General features: G+C 39.1%; 1 protein-coding gene across 1 annotated transcript in view; it reads left to right on the top strand.

Annotated features, from left to right (window-relative positions):
• The window catches only part of fstl4 (follistatin-like 4), a 242,604-nt gene that overhangs the window by 95,552 nt on the left and 129,286 nt on the right, over positions 1-17,766 (top strand). Inside the window, exon 4 of the mRNA XM_071205519.1 lies at positions 8,777-9,019. Coding sequence (XP_071061620.1) covers positions 8,777-9,019 — 243 coding nt within the window. The remainder of the gene's footprint in view (positions 1-8,776; positions 9,020-17,766) is intronic.

Below are 17,766 nucleotides of genomic sequence, written 5' to 3'. Positions count from 1 at the left end.
ATCCTGATCAAATATAACACCAATATTCCTTACAGTCTCACTGGAGGCCAAATTAATGCCATCCATAGTTATGTATATCTTTAGATAGTTTGTTTCGTAGATTATTTGGGCCGAGTACAATAACTTCAGATTTGGCCGGTCTTTAACATCAAAAAGTTAAGGTCATCCACGTTTTTGAGTCCTTGAGGCAGTCTTGAATTTTATCTAGATGATTAATTTAATCAGGCTTGATTGATAAATATAGTTGAGTATCATCCGCATAACAATGAAAATGTACAGAATGATTCCTTATAATATTGCCAAACGGACGCATATATAATGTGAACAAAATAGGTCCAAACACTGAGCCCTGTGGCACTCCATGGCTAACTTTGGTTTGCATGGAAGATTCATCGCTGACACACACAAACTGAGAGCGTTCAGATAGATAGGACCTAAACCAGCCTAAAGCAGTTCCCTGTATGCCAACTAAGTGCTCTAGTCTTTGCAATAGGATATCATGGTCGATAGTATCAAATGCAGCACTGAGATCGAAGTAAGACAAGAATATAGACAGTCCTTTGTCTGAGGGCTATTAGAAGGTCATTTGTGATTTTAACCAGAGCTGTCTCTGTGCTATGATGTGTTCTAAAGCCAGACTGAAAATCTTTCAAATAAATCATTGTTTTTTAAGTAATCACACAACTGTTTTGCGATTTAAACAACAATTAAAACAATTCCTGCCTATTGGCGTCAGCTGATAGAGGTGTTATAGTTTTATCTTGTTATGCACTACAGTATGTTGATTATTCTCTCTGATCCAGCTAAATACATGGGTCCGGGTGGTAGAGGATCTTCAGAATTGGTTTGGCACCCGCTATTGCAACTCGTGGCACAGCTCATGTCTTGTGAATTCTCTGGCCTAAGCTCCAAATAAAACATCAGTGTTTGCCATTAAAGTTCCTGCTCCCCCATGTGTGCATTCACACCTAATAGTCCGCTTGTCTGGTGCGCACCAGACCACAGTTTGTTACATTGTCTCATTTTTCAGAAGGTTCGGTTTGCGTTCACACGGGCAAAACTCAAACGGACTAGAAACTTTAAACACAAGTCATGTGCACGGAAATGCTGTTCAACCATTGGTCAGATATTAAGGGGGTAAAAACGCAAATCCCGGCAATTTCTACCGGAACCTCCGCCATGGAGCATCGGCACTTTCGGCAGGTTATTCTCATGCTGCTATTAATCTGGAGATTAACAGACACTTGCGGCCCGCGCATATGATTATATAATCAGACAACGTCAGTTAAAAAACATTATAACACATTGAGAGACGTTCTGCAGTAAGGAGGGAGCGTTTCACCGATGACAGGTGTTCTTAATGTAGTTGACGGAGCATTTTTACTTTAAACGACACTGTTCAACACTTAATTCTGCTTCACTCTTTAACTAAACAACCGCGGATGTCTTGAAAGACTCTTTCGCTTAAGATTTTTGAAGACATCCGCGTTCTTGTGACACGTAAATACAACGCTTCCTATGTTTTGGTGTGGACTGCGTTCACACCAGCAATGAACCGCTCCAGAGTTCGCAAGCAAGCGTTCCGAGACCACCTATTTTAGCGGACCAGAGTCCGGTTGTTTCAACAAGTCCTCCAACTCATACGAACAAATGGGCCGATTGTTCAGGCCCTTATTACGACCAAATATGTTGTTTGTTCAAGCGCTTAATACGTCCTATAATTAAGTTTTAAAGTGTTCGCCCCCCTGCTCCCGTTGAATGAAAACTTTACAGATGGTCGTTTATTCACAAATAACCATCTCTGTAAAATCCTAAATTGTAGCATAGTTTGGCCATTAAAGCGCTTTTTGATTAGATTTCTAGCGAGAAGTGTATATTGTACTTCTAGAATCCACGTCCAGTCGATATGTAGGATCTATAGTTTGATAGATGATTTGAGGTATGCGGCAGCCTCCATGTAAAGTTACGGGTTGAAAACAGTATTTCCGGTCTTGACGTTTTCATAATAAAACCAATGATCAAATTATTTAACAGTGATATCTGCAGTACTCATCAACTAAAAAACATCAGTTTATCCTTGTTAATTATACGACATTTATTGGTTTAAATTGTGTACAATGCTTTTGTGTTTTTCCCATAGGTTTTTCTCTTTCGATTCTGAGAGACACCTTTCTTTTTTCAGAGGTTTTGAAAACATTGATTGTTTTAGCCGCAATGCATTTCGGGATATGGTTTTTATATAATATGAAATCGGATTTTTAAAAAAAAAATACAATAATATTTTATTCCGAGTGTTCTTGCTTTTCTCTTTGGAAGTCATCACATAACGGCATTGTAATACACGGTTCGGCTGCATTAAATATTACATATCTGCCGTAGATATTTATTTATAGAGCCCTGATCAGAAGACCTTTTGACAAACTGTAAGAAATGCCGCCAAAACTGAATATGTGACGTGGATCATAAATATATTAGCAATTAAACAACATCTTCCATTTATTTTCACACAATATGTCTCCTTGCAGTATCAACACTAATTCGGCTGACTTTTATATTTGATCCAATTGGTAGATAGGCTATATTTACACCATAACGGTGCACAGCTGATAGAAAGGGATTTTTTTATAGTTTTTAAATATATTATTTGCTACCTTTCCAACTCCTCATGCAGTTGACTGTTACAGGTCTATACAGGTTCATGGTACAATGCATAAGCTTCAAATCGAGAGACTGAAACTGTATTTTCCTTTACCGTTCTGTTTTAATTTCACAATAAAGTTAATATCATATTATGTTTGATATTATTATGTTTTATTAACTACACTACTGGTTTTTTAACCCGCACCGCCTAGTGGTTAAATCACGTTATTGAATGTTGTTGTTGAATACGTTTTATTTGATGAAAACATTTAAATATTAAGAGTAGCCTACATACAAAGTTGGGGGAAAGTAGAAGGCATGATCATACTTGCCAACCTTGAGACCTCAGAAATCGGGAGCATTTCAAAATGCAAAATGGGGGGGGTGCTGTTAGATTAACATTAACATGCTTATTGTAGTTCTAAGTGCAATGCCTTGCGGCCTGTAGCACCATCCTTGATGGAGCATATGTGTGGGCAGGAAAGGAGTGAGCAGAGAGTAGAGTAGTCGTCGATTCTTGTTCTGTGTTCTGTGACTATCTGCCTCACCCTCTCAGACTTTCATTGCGCGCTACTAAAGAGACGTGTTACCATGGAAACCAAACAATGGTGTAGCTGTATTAAAGTCCGAGTGGAAACAGTCCTGAGTAAATCTGATTTTGTCAGAAATCGGGAGAAATGTGGGAGAAATATGACCCCGGGAGGAAACCGGGAGAGGGCAATGAAATCGGGAGTCTCCCGCGAAAATCGGGAGGGTTGACAAGTATGGGCATGATATACTGTACAGAATATCAAATATCAAGAAGATACTGTAGTGATCTCTACAATAAAACAGTTTAGTGCAGGACGTCCAAAGATATTAACAGGAGGATGTGCAAAACAGACAAACTAATAAGGCTTTATTTAAACATTAAAGAATACTTTAAGTTAAGGTCTTCTTTTGAATAAGAAAAAGACGTTGGGGTTATCCACAGATAAATATGAAGTCTGACAAAGTACTTAACGTCCAATATATTGCATAGTTTATTTTGGCACTTGACAATCATCTTCCCTGAATTTGACTCAGGTGTAACTAAAGTCTGATTTAAGTGTTGTTTATATTTCACATCAGAATCTGCAAAGTAACTAAAATAAATGTAGTGGAGTAAAAATACCAGGTTAACCTCTGAATTGTAGTGGAGTAGAACAAAGTAGTATGCTGCTGTAACAAAAACATTTCCCAACTTGGGATCAATAAAGTATATCTTATCTTTTCTTATGATCGATGGCTACTGCCATATTTGCAAAATGTAACTCTGAACCTTGACAAGTGCATGTTTCAGGCTTATCAATGAACAACAGGCGGGGTCACAGACATAAGACCAGCTGTTAAATAAAGCTCTTCTGACCTTAGGTGTCATGTGGGTATATTAATTCACCCATTTATTCATTATATGTTTTAAATTTGATAACACCATTGTGTTTCGTATCCCCTAAACCTCCAGGGTGTATACAGTTTAATACTGGCAACTTCTAATTGTGGGAAATACGAAAACGTCTTATAAAGAGACGTGCCATAGAACATGTTGCAAAACACACAATAGCCAGCATGTGTAGTTCTGGGGGGGGGGCTGGAGCCGGGGGCTGGGCCCGTCCAATTCCAGTTTTGGAAAGTCTGCCGTGGTTCCATTCCATTTCATAGAGCTGTGACGCTCGTAACCTTGTCGCACTGCCACTCCAACAACCAATCACAGGGCTTGATGACTAATCACGGGGTTTGTAAAGCAAGGCGGATGTTGTAGTCCCAAACGATAGCTGGGGATTCTGGGTAGTGTAGTGTCTTCGGAAACTGTAGCGTCTTAACTCCGAAAAAACGATCAGTTTCTCTGAATCGAAGGTTAAAAACACAAAAGCATTGTCCACAATTTAAACCAATCAATATTGTGTAATTAACTAGGATAAACTGATGTTTGTTAGTGGATGAGTAATGCAGATATCACTGTGTAATCATTTGACAGTGAGGGGAATATATCCGGTTTTATTATGAACATTTCAAGACCGGAAAAACTGTTTTCACCCACGCTGACTTTACTTTACTTTACTTTACGTTATCCTCAAAGACCTCAAATTATCTTCGTAATATCTATCAAACTATAGATCATACACATTACATTACATTGCATTTAGCTGACGCTTTTATCCAAAGCGACTTACATTAAGTACATTCGACCAGGAAGACACAACCTTGAAGAAAACAGAATCATATAAGTACATCAGGTTTCATAGAGCCAAGTATTTCTAGTGCTACTCAACTGGCTATAGATAAGCCAGTCCTTTATTAGTATATAAGTGCTCTATTAGCAGTTCTTTGTTAGTAGTTCTATCGCTCGAGGTGGAGTTGAAAGAGATGAGTTTTCAGTCTGCACCGGAAGGTGTGTAAACTTTCTGCCGTCCTGATGTCAATGGGGAGCTCATTCCACCATTTTGGAGCCAGGATAGCAAACCCACGTGTTTTTGCTGATGGGAACTTGGGTCCCCCTCGCAGCGAGGGTGCAGCGAGTCGTTTGGCTGATGCAGAGCGTAGAGCACGCGCTGGGGTGTACAGTTTAACCATGTCCTGGATGTAGGAAGGGCCAGATCCATTTGCAGCATGGTACACAAGTACACATTGACTGGACGAGGATTCTAAGAGTACAATATACACTTCTCGCCAGAAATCAAATCAAAAAGCATTTTAATGGCCAAACTATTCCACAATTTAGGATTTTCCAGAGAGGGTTATTTGTGAATAAACGTCCCTTCTGAGCGTTTGCAATGAACGGGCCGGGAGCATGTTGTTTCTTACACGACCACTAGATTAATAAGGGCATGAACAATCGGCCTATATGGCAGTGGCGTAGCCACCATAGGGCCAGGGTGGGCCCAGGCCCACCCAGTTTACTCATTGGCCCACCCTGAGAAAGCTTCGGTGTTATTTAAAAACACAGATATTAATAATAAAAAAGATTATTCACCCATTGAGAATATCCAATAATTCAAAGTGAAATTCAAGTGAACAAATATCGAGTTTAATTAATGTTGTATGTGCTTTATCCTCTGAACCGAACTCATTTACGGTAAAAACTGATTGTTGGTTCCGGCGCGCGCCATAATAACGTCAGAGAGGCAGAGAGCTGCCTGCAAAATAAATGATGGCTCAAAGTTCACGAATTAACTTTGGTTTTTAAAAAAAAGCCAGACTCCAAGAAGAGCCCCCACTGCCCTCATCTAGCAGCGATCTATACGATAATTTTCTGATAACGATGAAATAGCCCCGCCTCCCTCTCCCCACCTCTCCTGCTGCTGCTGGGCTGTCAGAAGAAAAAAAATGTTAACGGAAACTCTGCCGCACGGTTCCCTCGTCCCTGGGAAGAGGCAGAGAGGTGGGTGTTTTTCATCTGCTGGTGGACAGTCCAGAGAGATACAGGGTTGGGTTGTAACGGAATACATGTAACGACGTTACGTAATCAGAATACAAAAATCAAGTGTATTCAGCTGGCGTTACATTTGAAAAAACGAGTAATCTGATTACAGTTACTTTCGTAAACCTGAAGTGAATACATTTTGGAATACTTATTGGAATTATTGGTGGAAAAGTTTCCTCACAAAATGTAATATTCATTACCGGCAGAACTGTGTGCACACTGCACAGCGCTGCAGCATGTCTGTGAGGGAGAGAGAGATGCAGCGTGTCTGTGAGGCCCCGCCCCGCACGCAGATGAGAGAGAGAGATCTCTTTTAAAATATATTGAATGTTAGAAACGGAGATGGTTAGATAAAATGTGCAAGATAACGTTTATGTAGCATTTCTTTATTGTCGAAATGATGACATTTATAATGGGATAAAATCAAAGTGAATGGCCTGTTGCTGCTGAAGGCATGGGGCAAGTGACTGGAAAAAGTTGTAAAAGTTATTACATCGTTTCAGATAATAATAATAATAATAATAATAATAATGAGAATTCATTCTATTTAGGGGCGCCTTTCAAAGCACCCAAGGACACCTTACAATTCATAACATATTTTAAGGAAAGGTTTTAAGACAGTACAAAGAATGCAGTCCGGGTGATGGAAAGTATTCCAAAAGTATTTTAAAAGTAATCTGCCACCGGTACCGGCGGGGATTGTTGTTAGCTTCTGATGCGCAGAAGAAAAATTTGGCCCACCCTATTTTTTACAGGCCCACCCTTAAGTACATTTCTGCCTACGCTACTGCTATATGGTCGTTTTTTGTAGGAGGACAGGCTGGGTTGTTTAGTTCACTTAAGAGGTCTCGGACTGTGTTCACACCGACCCAAATGAACCGCACCAAGCGGCTAAACGCACCAGGGTTTGATTCAACCGGACTATAAAAGGCTGATGTGAATGCACCCTCTCGTCTCCATTGCTTCAGAAGTTTCCATCACACACAGTAGTTGCTATGACGTTGGAAAATTGTGTGTGCGTGTGTGTGTGTGTGTGTGTGTGTGTGTGTGTGTGTGTGTGTGTGTGTGTGTGTGGTGTGTGTGTGGTGTGTGTGTTTCTAGAGTAAGTAACAGTGCATCTCTCTTTTACAGTGTACCCATGGGCAACGCAGCCATTATATGATGGTGGGACAAGTCCCCCCCACCTTTTAAAATGATTAGTTTAGACCCCCCCACTTTTACTATGTGGAAAGTCCGTGAATCGGTCTATCCACTCGCCGCTCTTTGGAGAGCGCTGTGTCAGTGCTTCATTATCAAATCCATTCCACTTGCTTATTGAGAGAATGCCCAAATCAATGAAACTCCGTACCATGTTTTCACTGCTACTTTGTACCAAGGCAGTTTCTCAGAACCGTACACATGAGCCATACACATGCTGCGTTTTTTGTGTAGACGTGTCTTTAGTTGTCAAATTATGCGCTGCGAGGCTCCGGCGCTGACAGTTCACGAGCATGCTCCGTGCTCCACTAGCACCGGATATAAGGTGCTGTTATTAAAGGGGTGGAGGGAGAGTCCACTCCTGTCAGACTGAGAGGCTGATAACTACAGTTCAGTGAGGTAAAGCACTCTCTGAGGGTTTAGATAGTTAACTTTAGTCTAAGTAGTGGGTCTCAAACGGTTTGGTCATCATTTATGTAAATAAGTATTTCCAAGGCACACCTTTATATGATCATTATAGTTATTAAAAATAAGAGAATATGAAATATATCCAACTCATACTATAGGACAGTAACACAACAATACAGTTTAAAACCTCCTAATGTTGCTCTCAAAGTGCAGCAGATTGATGCTTTTAACTTCAACATTTAAAACAAAATCTTCTCGGGGGAGCAAACCCCCGGACCCCTCTAGAGGAGGTGAGTTCCACCACCCACCCACACCCCTTTCAAATAGTCCCACCCACATTGAGGATGCTTCCTACGCCCATGAGTGTACCTCTCAAGTATGCATATCTGTGTGTGTTTTTGCACGGGTGTTCACATGTACTGTATGTGCAAATGAGAGCCGAGAGGTGTTAATCAGGACACCTGGCTGTTGGATTTGTCAGGTGAAAGTTTTCTTTTCAAAAGTTTCTCCTTGTTAGCACCGTACTATAACTGCGATCCAGAGGTGTTTGGCTTGAGTTTACGCTTTTGCTATTTCTGGGTCATACTTTCACTTACAAATGGTCTTGTTACTTTCTGGTAATTAATATGTTACTTTTGTTATATTGTACTGCGCATAACTAATGCAGTATGTGTTTGAATCCGCCTTTCATTTTCCTCAAACTAGAATATATTTAAGAAAATTTGAGGTTTTAGTTTGTTTTATCGTTAGGTTTATTATTTGAGTGCTTATACAAAATGATATGATATTCCTGATTGGATCATAGCTTCTATTTATTTTATATGAAAACATAATCACAATTGCCGATGGGATAGCAAAGTAGGTTAATCATATTATTAATATTACTATATTCATTCCATTCTTTATTTGTTTGTCTGTTCTTTTACTGGCCCATAACAGCATGTGTCATTGTGCAACTTGTGGTTATTTGTATTTGATATAAACAAGTAAAACATTATTGATGTAGAAAGTGTCTTTCTCTGTCTTTAAGATTTTATGGACTTGCTCATTTACTCTTGCTGTTTTCCCTTTTCTCTCTCGCTCTTTCAGCCCTCTCTGACCCAGATGGAGATCCCTGTCGCAGGACTTACTGTGGACGGGGTCGACAGTGTGTGCTGATGGCGGACACCGGCCGTGCCGAGTGTGTTTGCCAGGAAAAGTGCCGGCCCTCCTTCGTGCCGGTGTGTGGTTCAGACGGCAGGTTCTACGAGAACCACTGCGAGGTTTACCGCACCGCCTGCCTGGAGAGGAGGCGGATCTACGTGGTGCACAGCAAGGACTGCTTCTTCAAAGGTAGCGCTTCACTGTCACACTGATATACTACACTGCAATGGGCCACTGCAACACGCTGTAAAAAGTGATGTGAAGAGAACACCAACATTACAAATCCTGTTATATATTACACATTTCACTATTTATTTAATACCAATATCTTAAAATACAATTACTTCAGCCGTTTCATGAGAAAATGCTGCAAAATATTATTACATTTGATAGATGGTAAAATAAATATAGATTCTGAATATAATTCTTAAGCATTTTTTGCTTTAAAGAAAAAAAAAAAAACCCCCATAGGAATAAACAAACATTACCAATATCCTTAAGGTATATTTGTTGGCAGTGCAACGTCTGCGCTAACACAGAAACATGGCGATGCTGCGATGGCCAGTCTTTGATGTCTGACTGCAGCACTTTGGTTTGGTACAGGTTAACACTTTTGATGCTTTATTTGAGGGAAAATTGCCCTCAAATGATGTTCTGATACCTGTGAGGCATACATTTGAAGGCTGCAGTGGGGCTTTGACTTTTGTTTTACGTTGAAACAGAAATAGACTTGTACAGACAAACAAAGCAATTGTTTTGTTGCATGTTGCCATCTGTCAAGCTCTTGTCACAAGCATCAATCACTGTGGAAATCAGTCTGTGACTGTCAGCCACCCACTCAACCGAGATGAGAGACTGAAATAATTTGTAGTTTGGCACTGAAGTCTGTAGCTCAGGGTCAGGTCTGTCTGGGAAACCGTAACTAAGCACTGATAATGGTACTTACACTGTTAGCATTTTCATCAGTTGCTATATTCACCTGGATTCACTCTCATTTCAATGTAAGTCAGCACTCTTAATTAGATCTGATCACAAAGACTGGCATCTAAAGCATATTTTAGTGGCTCCCTTAAAGTTCATTTAATCAATCAATCATTGTTATTGTAGACATATAAAGGTGTGTTTTGGTTGTGAAGGCAAACAATAAATCAATCTACAGAATGTTACTGAAAATATGCCGGGATTTCATCTGACACATTTCACTTCCTGTGTCATAAACAAGATATGTATTCAGTGCTCATACAAACATTTAGACGTACTTTATACATTCATATGGTTCAGTGAGTTAGGACTCCTGGCTCTTAATCAGTCGAATAACCTTGTTAAAAATGTTTTTAAATAGTGCATTAATTATCTTGGCGAAACGTATGAGTACACCTCAGAAAGAACATTTAAAGTGGTGCTTTGCTTGACTCTCTTTTGAGTTTAACATATCTATCGATTTCATTATCTCATCGACTTGTTGATTCAGAATTTCTTTAGTGGATTACAGACCTAATGTGTACCCATATACCCGATGCGCTACTCCACTTTACTAGCTCTACTCCATCAATATCCTGGCGTTCACAAATTACCACTGGGTTACTGTGGATCACCAGTCACTTTAAAGTAAATCATTAGAGTCTACACTCCTTGGTCATCACTCATTAGCAGAAGTGCACTCTCAGCATGAACAGTCAGCATTATTATCAAACAAACAGCCTAGTCCCTCCATCATTACTAGGGCCACTGCTACCTTTATTTAAAAGCACACACACATTATTTTTAATTGATTCCATCAGTGGCTGCTTTCACATGTGCGGTATACATGTTGGTAGTCTGTCCTTCTCTGTAAATGTAGTTTTCCAGGTCAGGCTCCATGTCTTTCATAATCTCTAGGCCAGTGGTTCCCAACCTGTATTTTTTTATACATATAATTGTAAAAGGCCTTGTCTCTACATTACAATAACATATACAAAATAATTGATCGATTCATTTGAATAAAAATTCAAGTTAGTAGCTATTAAAGGCATACAAAGACAGAAATGTATAATTGTTTCTTTAATATAAATGTTTCTTCCGCCCGTAAAGTGTCCAAACCAGGCTTTTCTGGATAAGCGCATTTTTAAAACATAGTCATTGTCCATGCCGGTTTCAATTGGATTATTTGTCAGTTGCTCCGATCAGATCGGTCTCCTCCATTTTGTAGATTATTTACGACTTTTGAATCCACATAAACACAACGGCAAAATCCGGCTTACTTTGAGCATGTGTTTTAAACAGTTTAATCCCTTTGTGAATTGTTTCCACTTCCGCGCCTTCCTTTAATTTCTTCATACAGCGGGAATCCAAATGAATTAATCCTGAGTCCAAAAACCATCAAAGTCACTCCAATAGTGCTCCTTAATTACGCTTTCATCCTCCTTTAACAAAATACTTCACATTCACCCAGTTTGTGAGAGTAGTTGTAGCATTTGTGAGACTTTTAAACTTGAATTACCGCTGTTGCACACTAGGGGGGGCGGGGCGCAACTTCCAACAGGAGTCATTTGGGGGGGCCCTTGGGAAAAAAGGTTGGGAACCCCTGCTCTAGGCAATGGATCATAAAGAAAGTAAAGCCATATAATAGAGTGCATGGTTTAAATGTCAAATCTGTGCAAACACACACACACACACACACGCACACACACACACACACACACACACACACACACACACACACACACACACACACACACACACACACACACACACGGCAGCACTTCCAGTTATATCACGGGAGGGAAGGATTCCCGGCAGACACCACCATGCATAGCTAATCCACATTAAGGATGTTCAGTCGGCACATTAGGTTTAAACTTGTCTGAATGCAAACCAGAAGGAGACAGAACGATAGAATGTTGGAAATCAGACATGTTTCTTTGTGTGTGTGTGTGTGTGTGTGTGTGTGTGTGTGTGTGTGTGTGTGTGTGTGTGTGTGTGTGTGTGTGTGTGTGTGTGTGTGTGTGTGTGTGTGTGTGTGTGTGTGTGTGTGTGTAAATCATATCTCTGTTTTTGTAAAAACCACAGAGATATAACAAAGAACAGATTAACCTACCTCTTCTTTTTGAATACATTTATAATGTATCAGTTGTTTGATTATAGACCTGTATGTATTTAGAGCCCTTTTATGAGCCTAGTCCTTCAAATGTACATTCCAATGCTTAATGGCAAAAACACTGTCCAAATTCAGACTCAGAACATGACTATCACAGAAGAAAAATGGAGTTCTCCGCTCCCTACAGCTATGCATTAAGCCATGTGCCAAAATATGTTGGGCTTTTTTGGTAATTTTGCTTTTAAATTTGATAAACCTAAAAGCTCCGCTGTGAAAAGCAATTCCCTTCAGCTCAGGGCTACTGTATGGTCAAAGTCACAGTCTCGAATTTGGCATGTGCTTATGTCGGCTTTCATCTCAACGTATCTGGATTATTGGGTTTCATAGTGTACAACCAGTCCATAACTCCTCAGTGGCAAAGAACTGAGACGATCATTCAATGACTCCAACAGTTCATTTAAGTTTGTTTTATTCAATAGGCTTTGAAATGGTCGGAACAGAATCACAACTTTCTCTCTCACTGTTCTGCTTGCAGGTCACTTAGGATATCTGAAATAGGACATGCTGTTGCTTTCTAAGGCTTAAATATACCATCTATAATTTATATTCTGTTCATCTGATATTTTATCTGTATATACAGTAGTGCTGGTCAAGCCTCCCAAATAGTCTTTTGTATTTTGCATGTATTGTTACACAATGGTCTGCCATAACATTTTCTGTAGAATAGTTCCCTGTAACAATTGAACTGCACAATGGATGACTGACAACATTGATCTTTAACTGATTCGACACAAATAACACTCACTTGGCTGTCATTACCTTCAGTGAAAAATATACCAAAATTGTCCCTCTTCCAATACATTTTTACGCAATTTTCAATGAAACAGAGTTACATTTTTTGCTCCTGAGGTTCAGCAATTCTGGCAGGTAACACATTTCTTCATCACCCAAAATCAAAACACTGACCAGAGTTTGAAGATTGATCTCTCCATATCTGCCTGCCACAATCAATTCTTAGGGGATGTTTTCCTGGTTCAAATCTTGAAGATAAAAAAAGATTCCTCATACAGTAGCGGAATACTTTTTTTTCATATTGTTATATTTTTGCCTATACAAAATGTAAAGTCCAACATCATCTTGTTTTAACATTAGCTTTGCAGAACATTTACACTTTTTTTTCAAGGAGAGAGGTCAGCTCTACTTGAGTTTTATGTTTTTAATTAGATTTTTATTTTACTTTCCCAGAGTGGAGAAAGAGGGGAGATGGTTTAATGGTTGGAACTACTGTTGACATGTTGAGGCAAACATAGTCAGAGAGGCCAAGGAATATTCCACTCGACTATCTGTGGGTATGCAGATATTCCCTTTGATGCCGCATAAAGGAGGCTGTAGCCTGCTTCTGACCTGATAGCACAAGTGCTTCTCGATGGGTTTGAAAATGGATTTTGGGTTTGTGACAGGCAGGAGAAGTGATTACATGTAGGGTGAAGAGTATGACTTTAAACCTCTGGGATTCTTTGTTGTGTCCTGTCACTGGCACTGACACAGTCTGTAGCTGCTACTTAAATCCGTATTGATTTAACAATAAGTGCACATAGGAGAATAACATTTGAATAACAACGGAGGAAAAATAAACACTTGTAAAATGCCATACTCACAAGAATTACAGTGTTAGGAAACAAAATAGGATAAAGGGCTTTTAATATTTCCACCTTTTCAAGTTGAATTTGGTTTTCATTGCATCACTTTTTATATTTCTCTAAGCTAGCTTAAGCTATTCACTTTATAAAGACTCTGCTGAAGAATAAGCACAAACTACAAAAGTCCAACACATAAGTGAAAGTCACTGTGTCTTCTTAAGAATGGCAAATTGATAAATAGCTCAAAGTTAAGAGTTATTTTACCCTTAAACAGCCTCAAAAGGAGCACATTGTCAATAAAAAAGACTGATATGCCAGATGCTTTTAGATTTTACAATGCAGGCAATAAATAAATACCAGGAAGATATTTTTTTTATTCTGATTTGTTTTAGTTGAATTTAAATGTGAATGTTTGGAAGTTAACAAATGCCACTACACACTGATACTCAATCGACACAAACACACACAGTGTTGCATTAGCATTGCGCAATATTTAAAATGGTTATGTAAGGTCACAAATAATCACTCGTCGTGCAATTATCATCACAAGCGCAGATTTTCTCTTTTGACCCTGGCTTTGATTACAACCCCACGCCTCTGAAACCATTGGAATTGAACTAACACGGTTGATTCATGGCTTTCATCCTCCTGATGAGCAGGAAGCTCCAGCGAAGGCCGAACAAGAGGACATCTGTTTCCGCTGGGTCATGTAAGGCGCTCAGCGGGGGGGCTTTAATGTGTCCCACTATAGCCGCTCCATTGAGGACAAGTGGTAATACTTGGTCTGGCTGTGGACTCTCAGATCAGACGGGTGATGTGTTGCCAGGCAGACAGAAAGTCATAAGTCTCCCTAGGCTGCGCTTCAGTTAGGACAAGGCCATGATCAACTCAACCATCCATCTGGCAATCTACCGAGTCTTTCATTCCCAAAGATTTTGCCTTCTGTAAAGAATTGATTTTCGCAGTATCATTTTTATTTGCCTTTTACAAGCTGTTAATGATCTATGATATCTTGTAGACCCCATGTGCGGAGTCCTGACCCGGAGGCTGGAAATGTAATGCAATAAACCAGCCAGTATGTTGTTGATTATCTAGCGGAAACCATTAGCTGATAAATTGTTTGATGAGCAAAAAATTAATACGCAAGCATTTGGATTGTCAGTATAAAACTTTTCAAACCAAACAACCATAATAACAACAATAATTTGCTGCATTCTTTGAAAAGTATAACACAACAAAGTATTTCTGTCATAAAACCTTATTATAGTTATTCAAAAACAATTGTTGGACAAAATATGAACTTGAAGAGTTCAACAGGGAATTGAATCCTAAAGGGCATTCTATTTTAATTTGTTTTCCTTTTTTCAATAATGTATCATAAAAATAATTATGATAAAATTATCAGATGAATCAATAGCATGTAGATGGCACCCGATTGATGTATTAGCCATTATCTGTCTTTGAGGATCCCAGAAGTTTAGTAATTTTATAACAAACAGTTGAAATTCAGACTATGATTTCCTTACTTCTCCTCCCTCCATTTTATCCATCAATCATCGTTTTCTCTTTGGCGAGTTTCTCACTTTAAGAGCAGCCTAACTCGTTCTAAAGATGCTTTATCGTCCTACCCTGTTCTGTGGAGCTGTGGTTAAAGCATTAGCCATCCTCCCCTCGTCTCAGCACTCTGACTCCACAGTCCATCTTTAACTCACTAACCCTCTGCCCCCTCCTGTGACTGAGGCCATTGACCTGGTCACACAAACACACAGCTCACATAAAGATGGTCCACAATGGCGTGAGCTCTTGCCTGGCAGCTTTAGTTGTGTACACAGAGGCTGGATAGGGTCACAGCAAGATACTTTAAAATGTGGAAAACAACTATTCGTGGGCACTCAGGACGTTCATTATCTCTCTTTTATTGTTGAGCAATATTTCTCAAGATTTGAATTTCCTAAATATTTTGTGTACTTTTAGATGCTTTTTTGTATGTTGTTACTCTCTCAAAACTGACATTGGTGTGGGAGCTGCTATACAACACTTTTCTTAACACCCTATGTCACACAAGTGGGTTGCATCTCTGCTAAGTCACTATTTATCAACAGTAAATGGTGTCTATTGTTTTGTATACAATCTGGAACACTTAATTACAGTTGAAACCAATAACTCAAAGTAAACGTAGAAAATTACTTCAATTGAATCTGGTGCAGAAGATGACATGTCGATTTTTATTTTATTTTAGAAAAGTATACTTATTATGAGAACAGAACACCATTTTTTTAAATCACTATTTGTATGTCAGTTACTCATAATGTTACTTGAGGAAAACGTGGGGGTTTTGCATGTCTCCGCATTGGTCCTATAACTTGATCATAGAGAAAAGTCTTTCATGAATAAGACTTAACTTGAAAATCTTTAAGTGCAGAGGCATGTGACAAAAAAAAACATGTAACAGTTTTAGGTAACACAGAATGAGTAATGAAATACAAATGGTAATTATCAGAGTGAAGTGGCGACCAGCAGGGAAACTTTATAATATATCCTCCTTAGTATTAAATGTATAAGACAATCATGTTTAATTCATGTTAAATGACCCTCATTTATCCTGCTGCACACTATTAAGTGACAACTGTTCGCAGGGTGCAAAGCTGGTCACACAGTGCTCTATTGGATAGGAGGTTATAGTTCAACTCTCTGTTAATAAGGACAAAAGCAGTCCGAGCTACCAGGTGTGACACACACACACACAGACACACACACCAAACACCCTGCAGGCCTCCCATGACAGCCCTTTATTTGTTACAGTGGGCTTATTAACGAGCAGGCCAACTATCCCCATCTTTCTTCTTGCGTTTTTTTCCCCACGATACCTTTCTCCTCATTTCCTCTCTGCAGCGGTCACGTGGGTCTTACCTCATTAGGTAGATACCCTCCCCACAGATGCATTACAGTGAAAGTATTTGCTGTATTAAATGGATGCCTTGTCCCAGATAGAGATGTCCCCCGGTCCAGCTCTGGTCCCCTGCCTCATCATAAACATCACTCTCCCCTATGAAAATAGAAAGCTCACTTTGCCCACTGTGGTCCCACGCTGATCTGATTGTGGGACATCGTCAAGGATACTGCACCATAGACAGTGTTTTCCTTTCGGCCTTAAAAGGAAACAGCCTGAAAGTCTAACAGGCAACATTTGTGTGATATTCCAGGAAAATATAAGTAAGGATTTTGAGCCGCACCCAATTGTGTACCATTACCAGGATAGTTACTAATCGTGAATGGTACCAAAGCCCTGAATACATGTTTAATTGAATTAATGAATTATTGAAGCAATAAGTGTTTTGTTACCATATTTTTAAGCCCCACACTGTTTAGTTTCATTTATGCTTTTTGAATTACAAATAATAAATGATGATTGCTTCTTATGATAGATTATGAATGTAGATGTAGTATAATAAGATACAAAAAACCAAATAGTCCTATTTATGTCATTAGGCAGAGGCTTTCTAAAATAATCGGAGCATCATTTAGCCCACTACATTATTCTTCATTTAGAAAATTGTTATTTTTCACAGATTATAAACATATTTGTATCATTTTTAATCAGTGTTATCCCATTGTTGCTTCCACATAAAAGCAACAACAATACACCCACATGAAAGCAGAAGAAAGACAACCAAATGAAATCTTATTTGGCATCCTTTGTCTTCTTTTGGATGAACACGCTTGGCCAAATGACTGATTACTGCATTAAGCCAGCAATCTCCATCAGCGTGATGGAGAAGCCAAAGCTTTTTTTATTTTTATATAATTATGTATTCATCTCTTTTCTGACCAAAACAACAGATTTGTTCATTTGTAGGATAATAAAGCACTTTCTAAAGGAGCTTTGTTTGTAAATCCCTTTTGAATTATGAACACCTTTATAGAAGCATGTGATGTTTTATGAGCTGCATCTTTAATGTGGAGTGTTATTGAAATGGCAGAAGCTTTCTCTTTGTGTTGTCCTGATCCTCATGCACTCACATCCCAGCAGCTCTCTGACTGCAAACTCTGAACTAACAGCTTTTTGTTCTTTTATTCCTCACCTCTCTAACACAGACTGCCTACTCATCCTTTTCTCTGTCTTTGCACTCAAACACAGCAAATTACACAAACAAACACACACACTCACAAGGATGAAGACACACCACTTCTTTCCTGACAAAAAACAAAATAATCTCTTC

The sequence above is a fragment of the Pseudochaenichthys georgianus genome, chromosome 14 (assembly GCF_902827115.2).
Source record: "Pseudochaenichthys georgianus chromosome 14, fPseGeo1.2, whole genome shotgun sequence".
NCBI lineage: Eukaryota > Metazoa > Chordata > Actinopteri > Perciformes > Channichthyidae > Pseudochaenichthys > Pseudochaenichthys georgianus.
Note: the sequence above shows the minus strand (reverse complement) of the source record. Positions and strands in the feature narration are given on the sequence as shown.